Consider the following 12,576-nt stretch of genomic DNA (forward strand, 5'->3'; position numbering starts at 1 on the left):
GTTCATTATTATTTATATTGTATGCATAATATATACCGTATGTTCGCATCAACAAGATTCGGAATTCAGCTTAGAAATGTAGGTATCCCACATGGATACAATATAATGTTAATACAATACAAGGATGAAACTGAGTAAATTATTCTTTGTTTATTTGGCAGGATATATCAATAAATTTCCTTCAATGTTTGTTACTAAAAAGTGTATATGGCATTGATGAACGAGGAAGCTAAAATTATACTCATTTTTATATATTCTATCAACATTTTAATAGTTCTGATTACGTTAACCATGTTAATGTGGTGATTTTTTAGTGTCAATTACCAATCCTGAAGTGAATTGTGAAGAATGATAATATTTTGTAACAAAAAAATGTGACGTTACAGAATAATTCTAACCATACAATTTTTTAGAGCCATTCACAATATGCAATAAATATTTCATGAATGGACGCTACATAAGGTTTTGATTTCGGTCACCGAGAGGTCAACCAACTTATCTGCGTGTGAATTAATCAGAATATGTTATCAGACAGTACAATACAATGTGATGTGATGCCGCGTTTTTAGCGTGAGGTTCCCGCGATTTTCTCATGTCGGTTTTATTGTATTTTTTGTAATAAGAATAGCATAGTAGGTTGGTTAACAAAAAACATAAGGAGCAATAATTAGGATTCTTTAATAGGTATGTCCAAAATATAATCCTACAAAAATAGCAAAGAATAACTTCTACTTGAGATTTTATATATTCATCATTCAAAACCTACTCAACTGCTTTGTTCCAAATGGGACCCTCACAGTTAACAGGGACCCTCACAGGGCACGGCCCCTTTAACAAACATCTCTTCAATCTAGGGATCACAGACAGTCCGCTATGCAGAGCATGCATGGAGACCGAGGAAACGGCAGCCCACGTCATCATGGAATGTAAGGGGGTTGCGGAGTACAGGGCAAGACACTTGGGGTCTCCCGGGTCCCTCCCCGAAGCCTTTGGCAGCCCTCACAAGCTGCTTGGCTTCATGGAGGAGCTCGGGTGGTTTCAATTTTAGCTGGTTTCCCCCACCTCCCTCTCTCACGCAAAATAGGCGCTTGACGTCGAGTTGCGGAGAAATGCCCGTATTATTATTATTTGTTCCAAATTTCACATTCTGATTTATTATAACATGAAATGACAAAATAACTTTTTATCCGGGTTGCACGCGAGCGTAGTCGCGATGTCGTGACAAGCTCAACTACATTATTTCATTCAATGTATGCCCTTAGCCTTTATACATTACGTAAAACAATAAGTCACACAAAACATAAAAAATATTACAATTAAACACTTGACCGTAATTTGAAGCTTACTTCATTGAGAAGGCACCTAGCTTTTTCCGCCTATTCTTCCCTCTCTTTCCGTTGTATGTATGCTATCTCTCTCGCACACCTCTCCACCAGGTGGCGGGGCGCACGATAATGTCGGGCGCTGGATGCTTTTCATTGGCGTCTAGCTTCCGCCGCGAGAAGGTTGTCTACAAGACTACAACCTTGGTGCTATTAAGTATTAAGTATTGCTTAAAGCAAGTGCTAAAAGTGTTAAAAAGTGTATCCCGTCGGATCGGTACAGTGAGTTATTTTTACATCTATTCTAATAATATTTTACTTAAAAATGAGTAAAAATCTTTAAAGTCAACGGTATAATCGTTGGACTTTATTTAAAATGCTGAGGTTTTTAATGAATCCTTCAGCAATAGTTTATTTTTCAATATGCTTAAATACTTAATAGCATGAATAAAGATATTTAAAATTAACGATACAACCGTTACATTTTACTTGAAATAGTAACTTTTCTTTTGAAATATTTCATTATGCAATATGTACTAATTAATATTTGAATTTTTAATACTGTGAGTAAAGCTATTTTAACGGTGTTACCGTTCGGCTTTACTCGAATCGTTAATATTACTTTTGTGATTATTTGATATTACTAGATATATCAAATACCCTCTCTTGTATATAGATATTTTTAATATTTTATTTCATTTTTAATAATGTGTTTTTATTACAAGGGTACAAGTGAATTTTTCGTGGAAAAATTACAATTAATACTTAGTATGGATATGAGCCAACTCAAAGCTTTACAGGCATACAATCCATTGCTACGACTTTATTACATTGTCGTTATCGCTAGGAACGGTTCGGAATTCCTATCATAGTTTATTACTAAAAATTATCGAACGAGATGAGTCAGCTCCAAGAAGTCACGACATGTCAGAACACGTTGTGATATTATTTTATAAATCGTACGGGAGTTACCGCTCAACTGAATAATGATGGAATTCGCTCATGTATAGTAGATACGTACCATGAATGTTCCACACATTCAAAACTATCCGTAGTCTATACGTGTCCTTTTATGAGTATTATTCTGATCCGTTTTTATGTGAAAATAGACATATTACACACGGCTAATTTGATTGAAAATTACGTTTCCTATGTTCAAATGATGCAACTTTTTTGTTAAAACGAGTAAGTACCAAAAATTTTACAATTAAATTCTTTGGTTTACTGAACTTGTGCTGAAAGGGTTATCGTATAATAATTATCGAGATATCTTAATATAAATTAGATTTAGATACACTTATTTCAAAGGATTTACAATTCACTTCTAACGTTTTAGAATAATATTATAAACTTGTACACCTTGACAAAAAGTAAAAAATTGCGGGTGAGTGGAGATTATTTTGTGCAATTAAATATAACGTCCTACGACGGTATGGTTGCGTTCGTAAGGAATGTTAACGGATATAAAGCAACTAAATGTTACATCGATTGCATGAACAAAAATAAATATGAATCGAAGTTCATTTTAAAATTTAGTGAATTGATTTGAATTATGAATTTATTAAATGTCGCTAACATTGGAAAATAAGTTAAAGGACCTTGTTAATTGCTATATTATTTAAATGATTATTTACTGCTATTTTTATATTAGCACTAAGGTGTATTCTTGCTCGAAGCAGAATACATAAATGTGGCCACTACTCCTCGCAGGGGTTAGCCAGGTCAAATTCACCCTCGCAGGGTGTCTCTTAAGCATTTTTTAGCAGGCCCTACTTATTTCTAGTTACAAACATCCCTCGCGCAGCTGTCGCTCGCAGGGAAATGGTGCAAATATATATCGGCCCTCGCGGGGCTTTGATTACAATCGTCCCTCACGGAAAAGATGGTGCGAATATATATCAGCCCTCGCGGGGCTTTGATTACAACCGTCCCTCATGGAGAAATGGTGCAAATATATATCAGCCCTCGCGGGGCTTTGATTACAACAGTACCTCACGGAGACATGGTGCAAATATATATCAGCCTTCGCGGGGCTTTGATAACAACCGTCCCCACGGGGAAATGGTGCAAATATATATCAGCCCTCGCGGGGCTTTAATGGCGATTGGTGCAAATATACAAAGGATTGATCATTAAAATGATCATAGATATTTGCTTTTGTCAACGAGGACCCACGAAAGAAGTTTTGGATATGACCGTATCGGATCTTCACTCTTCTAAGGTAGGTAGAAAAAGGTTTTGAAATCTACTTCACAGTGGGCAGTATAGTAAATGACCTAATAAATACAATAAAGGTTAGATACGTCAAATAATGGGCGCATGAAATTGATACTTCGTATCCTAAAAGTTTACGCTTCAGGAATCAGGAAACCACCATTGGTTTACCAATTATGGAAATTGGAATTGAACAAATTGTATTTACCAATGCAAAGCCTAATCACAACAAAGGAAGGCGAGTCGGATCAAATATCATCTCGCAGATGATTTGTGGCGGTGGTTTCGAGGATTGTCACCAAGCCTTGTGTCAACGGTATGTTTGGTATCGTAATTAAATGGCACTAGCCGACCAATTTTCATATACAAACATCGGAAGAGATTTTTTAATCGCAAAGCGATTGAATGTAACAAATGACGATTGATTACGTATAGTTGACCTCTCATAGGCCTATTTTAGTTGCCCGGTCTTGTAGGCAATTTATTTGACTCGTTTTTCAACCCATTTGACCTCATTATTGCACCCATGAGATTTTTCTTCGGGGCTCAAACAATAAATCGCTGAGGGATTAGGATAATCGTTTGTTAGACAAGTTTTTTGTCATCCCACCAGGATTATTATATTGTATAATAAAGTTATATACAACTATTAACGTAAAACGTTTAAGTACTCAACGAATGCTGAGAATACTGACTGTTGAGTTACATAGGATAGAGGATAAATAACGGAAAGTCAATCTTTCCAAACAAAAGCCTCTTATTATTAGATATTACTTGGAACCCCTACCCTTAACGAGAAAGCTCTGCCAAATGACTTCTCATTTCTTTGCTTTGAGGGGGGGGGGGGGGGGGCAATAAATGAAATGTACAGGCTATACGGCTTTTAAAATATAAGTCTGGTAAGCGAACTAAACTTTGCTGGTTTAGTTCTTGCTATATCGCTATCCGTGCCTGCTTCTCGTGTTTACGGGTGAATTAAGTTTATCAATAGTCATAAATGCAATGCTATTCAGAGGATATACTGCATTTAAAACATGACAAAGTCTGGTAAGCGAACTAAACTTTGCTAGTTTAGTTCTTGCTATATCGCTGTCCGTGGCTGCCTCGCGTGTTTACGGATGAATAAAGTAATGTCCTGTCTTCGCATCCACAGCTAACTGTCCTATACTGTCATAATCTTAACACAGATTCATTCGACATAGCTCCCCACGAGCTCAGTTCTTCATTTTTGCACTCGCACAACTGTGGACAACACAAGAGCAATGCCTCCATTGGTAGCAGTTACAATCAAGGGATAACTAACCTTAGGCTAGCCATATTACGGATGTTGGAACAACCGACTATATTCAGGGCAATTTTCTTTGTTCAGTGTAACGTTTAGACTGTCGTAGCATTCCTACGGAACAAAGATGGGATCAGATCTGCATCCTTAATGCAGTTAATCGAAAGGAGATACTTTCAGACGACGATAGTATTCAAAACCCACCATATTCCTTAACATAATAATGCATAGTTAAGCTTATAATCTCTCTTGCCATTATCCTGCAGCAGAATTCCTTGGCGATAATTTATCCTCGTTAGAACGAGCAAGGGTTGTTACGATAATATGAGAAATCCTAGTCAGTTAGAGACCTGAACGACGCGATAGAGTACCGCTATTTCAGTAGTAGTAACACCTAGAAGGGTGAAGGTATTCTGGAAAGCGGAACTGAAGGCCCGGTCAGCAGCATCAGCCACCTAATAGACAGTGTTCAGTGCTGCACCACTATAATCTGCAAAATGACTCTGACGGTATGAAAATGTGGAGTACATTTTCAAAATATCAAATGATATAGTTGGAATAAAAATCCTATTTGCCTCCGTCTATCCAAAAGACATACGGAGTAGCTAGTAGTAGTTGGTTGAATTAGAATAAAGTAACTATAGTTAAAATCCTTTGTTACTGACTGGATAAATTTGGCTCTTTTCCTATCTGACGTTCATATAGCTGTTGACTGCCTAGTGTTGTGCACAAACACTATTATTATAAACTAGCGGTCCGCGCCGGCTTCGCCCGTGGTACATATTTACGTTTTCTCTACATAAAAACCATCCTCGTACTTCAAGGAATATAATAAAAAAAGAATTATCGAAATCGGTTCAGCCGTTCTCGAGTTATGCGCTTACCAACACATTTTGCGATTCATTTTTATATATAAGATAAGAAGATAAGTCACGTTATGTAGTCCCGAGGCTTTCGGTATATAAGTTCTGATGTAAATCATAATTATATCTTAAAACCGAATTGATTAAAAGTAACGTACTTGGCTGTAGTAATTGCAGTTTTGGGACACAGATAAGCTCCTTATCATTTTAGTCTCTTAAGTTCAGTATATTTGTTTCCAGTACAGAGTTTATGACCTATCAGTTTTAAATAAATAATTCATGCATTGTACTGAAAGTACTAGCCATGTTTAGATTATGATTGGTGGCGTTGGCTCTAAACATTAATAGATACCGCACGGTTTGGTTGGATGTTAAAAATCTGTATTATAATTAAAACCGTTTACCTGTTTTGATATTTTATTGCCTTATTCAAGGGGTGACCTTTTAAATTTATTTCTTACCCCAAAAGTAAGGACCAAGTTCTCTTCTTGTCCGCTTGTAGCAGGTTGGGTTAAAACTGTGTGAGTTGAGACAGGTGGTAATTCTATGTTAAGATGATTCAATTGTGCTTCTACAGAGTTCTAATTGAATAAATAAAGGTTTGAGTTTGAGGTATTTTTGCCTCGTCGGGATCAGCTGTTGCTTCATTTTGTAAGTAACATCTAAATGCGTAATTGAAAGTCGTTACTGGCGCTTTCGCAGATTTACGCTAAAGATAGTGAAAATTGTAGTAACTTTAACTTTTCAAGCCCAAAAGGTTAACTAAGGTACGCTTGAACCAATCTCATAAGTTCTAATACTTTTAATCATTATGATTAACTTTTTGGTTCTTATTTGATTAACTTTTCATCTGGGATTGTTAATATATTATATAATATAAAAATTTGTGTGATTTATTGGTAGGTATACTATCTGCACACCTTACTCTTTCAAATAAAGAAATAAGTAATTACTTATGTATTCAAATTCACATTGGCGTCCATATATTGTACACCAGGTGGGTAACAAGCAGGTCTCAATGAAGTAAGCTTCAAATTACGGTCAAGTGTTTAATAGCTGTGTTTTACCTGAAAATAAAACACATATTAAATACTTACCTATATTTGAAGCTTACACTTAACGTCCACCTGTTGTGGATTTCGACTCAATGAAAAACATCCAGCGCCCGACATTATCGTGCGCCCCGCCACCTGGTGGAGAGGTGTGCGAGAGAGATAGCATACATACAACGGAAAGAGAGGGAAGAATAGGCGGAAAAAGCTAGGTGCCTTCTCAATGAAGTAAGCTTCAAATATAGGTAAGTATTTAATATGTGTTTTATTTTCAGGTAAAACACAGCTATTATTTAAAAACTAGGTTGGTAGAAAATGCTGAAAACTTCAATGTTGTTCCTTTCTTGACATTAATTAGTGTTATTTCAAACCATTCTTGTAGTAACAAAAAGAGAGCTCGAGGCACTGTGCTTTTAATCATAGAATAATTCTCATTTTTATGAAAATTCATGCTCCTTCACAATGGATATTATGGGTGAATACTGTTGTTCATTGTGTTTAACTACGATACGTTATTATACATATTGTCTCGATATTGTTGTAATTTTCGGCTCATCTAACGAGTTTACATGATATATTTTCGGAGAAAAGCAATAGGATAAAGTTTAGGACTTCCACCTCTGTAATTTCTTATTCTATTCTTGTAAATAATAATCTGATTGTTGAAACAAAAGGTTATTTTGAAGAGGTTTAGTTTATCTTTTGGAAAATGTCATAGTCACTTTGATGAAGTAACTATGTATATACGAAGATTTCCTCTAGAATTCAATTCTATCATCGATTTTGGTAACATGTATAAAGGTTTATTTAAATCTTGCCATCTAAATATATATGCTAGCAAAACCGTGTCAAAATACGTGTCTTGTACACGGCTGTTTACGGCAAGCCATTGTTCAACATCGGCTCTTTATGGTGAGTCAACGCCGCTGATCGCAGCCTACTTGGTGCCTATTGTTCTAAATCATCGCGTTATATCCACCGACCCCGTAAGGGCTACGGTTGACAGTGTGACCACGATTGTCCTGCAGACTGTTTGCTATGGTGTCGTGATTAATGGGGCGGAAGGATGTGGTTGGATAATAGATTGGAGCTGTACATGAAGAGGTGAGAGAAGTACTTAATTACATTAAGTAATGGTCCCGTAAAGCGATGCGGTAGATCTTCCTCCAGTTTTATGGCTATATCTTCCTTTGGATAATATGACTGTTTCGAATATAATATAGGTTAATTTTTGTGCTAATTAATTACAGGAAAATTACATTTTCTTTCAAATAACGCGTATGTTCATCTGTTATGATATTTCGTTTTTCTTGTGCGAAATAAAACTGTGATTGCTGCCCACCGCAGAAATTGAAAATAACACGTCAAGTCTAGCCATCAGTCGGAACGCGTGGGTCTATCGAAAAGCGGGACTAAGTATTTACACTGATTCTAGGTCGTCGATCTTAGATGACCTGTCCTGTTTCGCAAGCTCTCCTTTCGTTTTGCTGCAAATAAACTTCAGTTAATGTTGAGGCGGTGACGTAAATATTATCGGGGTTCTAATTTAAACGTTGTTTATATCGTATTTAACAAAGTGACCCATATAATTGACTCGCTCTCGTTTCGCTTCGGTTACATATTATATGGGTTCGCAGTATTAGGTGGATCTAAAATTGAACATTAGGTGTGACGAAGGTCATATCCGTTAACTACAAAAAATAAGAAATATTATACATAGTCTAGAATACCATATTTGCCATTTTTTCAAACCAAACATAGTTAAAATGTTGTCTTCAATTCATTTATTAGTCAAGTGTTTGATACAGCCTGAGGCATGCCACTAATGCCACCGCAACTGTTATACCTCAAATGTAAAGTCTAACTCAATAAAATACATCTATGTCCAATTAATGAAAGTTATTCACAGCCAATTAAGGAATAAATCGTAAACACTAGCCGACGCACGTGCCGGAATTCGCAATTGAACAACTAGAAACGACAAGTGCTTTCTAGGCTGATATCAATAAAACGATATTTGCATAAGCTATCCTATAGCGCACGACTCAAGTAGGTTAATCCTTTGTAATGTTGGAAGATGTACATGCCAATAAAAAGGTCATCGTGGACGGGTACGCGCCTATATTTATCTGGGTTATACGCTTAACACTAGCTACCATGGTGATCGATGTCAAACAAAAATTACTGATAGTGCTGATCACCAAATTATCCTAAGTAGCCAATTATTCCAAGAAATTGCTGTGTTAACTGGAATTCGTATAGTAACAATTTAATTTCTCCTAGATAGGCATAACTTTAACGCAAAACGCGTGGTTCCCTAAAATCGCAGCCTGTGTGAAATGTGATTTTCACCATAACCTTGATACTGACCTACATAGCAACTAGCCATCACAAACCCGTGATAATACCTTAATTACAATGAAGAAGAATCATTCTTCAAGGGAATACAGAGTATAAACAATGAAAAACTGGAATCAGTGATTAATATGAAGTTTGAATATTGTCTGCGATACTAAAACAAAATCTCTATTATATATTTTTATTTCAGTTTGTTATATGGACATCTAACTATATTTGTATGAAGAAGCAATTCATAAAATGTTCAATGAATACAAAGTGCATCTTATGGCAGACTTCAAATTATGTGATGATTTTATTCATTCAATATTCTAAGGAAACTTATTCGCTGTCTAACTAATGTTTTTTAATTACAAACTAACAAAGTCTATATTTTTATATAATTAATTTAACACGAGAAGGCCTGTTTTTTTTCTTTATTTTTTAATCTACAAGGAAGTACACATATCTAATTTTTACGCAGTATTTTTTTTAACTGAGCGTCCAAGTATTCCTCGACGGAAATCACAATACTATAAGGTCATCTACACAAAAAATTTCGCGTACTGAAGTGTGCGGATTAACCATTGGGGCATTTCACGTGAAGCGGACACAGATTTCAGGGTCAGGTATCCGATTTCGGTTATATTTTAGTATGTTACACCTATGTATATCCTCGGTATGTATACGAAAAATTTTTGCATTTAGAAGCTTAGTTTTCAAAATACTTACATTCGCAGTCGCCCATACCTCGCGCTTACAAGACTCTTCAAAGACCTGTATTTTGAAAACTAAGCTTCTAAATGCAAAAAAAAAATCGTATACATAACGAGGATATATACAGGTGTAACATACTAAAATATAACCAAAATCTGAAACCTGACCCTGAAATCTGTGTCCGCTTCGCGTGAAATGCCCCCAATATAATTTTTGAACTGTCCTGTGTGGAGCTGGAGCGTTATATTATTGTTTGCGTTTATAGACCCCCTTCCAGTGACTATAATATGTTTGAGACAGTCATGGAAGAAATATTAAAGCGTCTAAGCAGGAGTAAAAAAAAAGTTATAGTATGTGGTGATTTTAATATTGATTTACTTTTACAAACACAAACGGCTACACGAATTGTTAATTTGTTTCAGTCATTTAATCTATATAAACTTTTTAACGAACCTACACGAATTACACCTACTTCTGCAACTTGTATTGATAATATATACTGTGACTGCATCTGTTTAGAGAAAAATATTCTCAATACATTGACTTCGGATCACTGTGGCCAGAAAGTAGTTTTTGAATGGGATTGCATACCTACATTTAAAAGGATTAATGTTAGGCCTATAACTAAAAAAGGCATTAATAAATTTAGGAATAATATTAATAAAAACCTGCCCGTACTAAATGTTCAATCCTATCCTAATAGTCCTTGTGAAATGTTTAAAAATCTTTTTAATTTAGTACATAAAGAATTTGAAAAAATATTTAAAGTTAAATCTTTAAATATTACCAAGGATTTACCATTTAGTAAATGGGCGACAGCTAGTATACATAGGTGCAGGAACATTCTTTATGAATTATATGGTATGAAGCAATATAATAAAGACCCATCTTTTCTTAGTTATGTTAGAAATTACTCAAAAATTTTTAAAAAAGTTTGTTTCACTGCAAAGCGTTTGTATATCAAAGAAAAAATACGCGACTCTGATAATAAAGTTAAAACAGTTTGGTCAATTATTAATGGTGAAATGGGTAAAAGCAAATCAAGTAATACCATAAAACTTGTAAATAATGACAGGGCTATTGACAAAAGTGCTGATGTTGCGCTTGCTTTTGAAGAATTCTTCAGTAGTGTCCCTGCTACTATTACTAATAGTTTAAATTCGTCTTCAGCACTTGCAGAGACCTTTTTGAGGGACCATGTTGCGGAGTGCAGTACATTATTTGAATTACGACACGTAACTGCTAATGATATTGTTACTGCCTTTAAGACGCTTAATCTTAAAAATACTTGTGATCTTTGGGGAATGTCCGTAAATTTAGTTAATAATATAATAGAAAATATTGCGAAAAATTTAGCTTCCATATTTAATAAGTGTTGTGACTATGGTACATTTCCTAATTTACTAAAGCTTAGTAAAGTTATACCTTTATTTAAGAAGGGCGATCAAGAAGACTGTAACAATTATAGACCTATCTCTATTTTACCAACATTAAGTAAGGTATTCGAGAAGTTAATATTAAACCAATTGAGTAGTCATTTTGCATCTAATAATTTACTGCACACCAAACAGTTTGGTTTCACAAAGGGGCACTCAACCACAGATGCTGGAGTTGCACTTCTAACACATATATATAAGGCATGGGAAAACTCAAAAAATGCTCTAGGGATATTTTGTGACCTCTCCAAGGCATTTGACTGCGTTGAACATTGTACTTTGTTACGTAAACTTAATCACTATGGAATTAAAGGAAAAGCCCAGAACCTCATAGCGTCATACCTGCATGATAGGATACAGACTGTAGTTGTTAATGGAGAACGTTCTAGCGGTGCGTCAATTAACATTGGTGTTCCACAGGGGTCAATTTTAGGTCCCTTCTTGTTCTTGGTATATATCAATGATCTTCCCTATTGTTTGCAGGATAGGTGTGAAATAGTTCTGTTTGCAGATGATACCTCATTAATTTTTAATGTGGATAGGCATGACCCAAATGTTGACGAAGTGAACAGTGCTCTTTTACACATATCTGAATGGTTTACTGCCAATAATTTATTATTAAATGCCAAAAAAACCACTTGTGTTGAATTTTTACTTCCTAATGTAAAAAAGTTGAACAGAGATATTACCTTGAACGGGGAGGTATTGCATCCTACTGAGTCTACTGTATTTCTAGGGTTAACATTGGACGAGAAACTACAGTGGGGAGCCCATGTCAACACCGCTGCAGGTAAGCTCAGTTCTGCTGCATATGCAGTCCGAAAAATAAGGCATCTCACCGATGAAGATACGGCTAGATTGGTTTATTTCAGCTACTTTCATAGCATTATGTCCTATGGAATTCTACTGTGGGGCAGGGCTGCAGATATAGAAACTATATTTATCTTACAGAAAAGAGCCATTCGCTCTATATATAATTTACGTGCTCGGGACTCACTAAGAGATAATTTTAAGAATACTGGTATCCTTACTGTACCATCACAGTATATATTTAATAATATTTTGCATGTACACAAAAGCTCTGACTTACACACAAGAGTAGGAGATAGACACGATTATGGCACAAGGAACAAGAATAGAATTGAAATGCCATTTTTCCGATTAGCTAAAGTTAAAAATTCATTTATGGGTCAAGGTATACGCTTATACAATAGAATTCCTCACAATATTAAAGAGTTTAGTAGTTCTAAATTTAAAACTTACATAAAAAATGTACTAGTTCAGAGAGCGTACTACAGTATTCAGGAATATATGGACGATAAAGACCCATGGAGGGTTGTCGCGTAAAAACCA

At 35.4% G+C, this 12,576-nt stretch overlaps 1 protein-coding gene across 2 annotated transcripts in view; it reads left to right on the forward strand.

Annotated features, from left to right (window-relative positions):
* hpo (serine/threonine-protein kinase hippo) overlaps positions 1-12,576 on the forward strand; it is a 42,549-nt gene that overhangs the window by 1,157 nt on the left and 28,816 nt on the right. Inside the window, exon 1 of one of the 2 annotated variants that reach the window (XM_090102367.1) lies at positions 7,714-7,837. The exons of the other annotated variant lie outside the window; for it this stretch is intronic. Within the exon in view, the coding sequence (XP_089958493.1) occupies positions 7,800-7,837 (38 nt within the window). The 5' untranslated portion in view covers positions 7,714-7,799. Of the gene's footprint in view, positions 1-7,713; positions 7,838-12,576 lie in introns of those variants that run through there. 2 annotated transcript variants of the gene reach the window in all.

This window comes from Colias eurytheme, chromosome 6 (assembly GCF_061535395.1).
Source record: "Colias eurytheme isolate Ceu_HAF_F1 chromosome 6, ilColEury1 Martin Lab GWU primary, whole genome shotgun sequence".
In the NCBI taxonomy this organism is placed as follows: domain Eukaryota; kingdom Metazoa; phylum Arthropoda; class Insecta; order Lepidoptera; family Pieridae; genus Colias; species Colias eurytheme.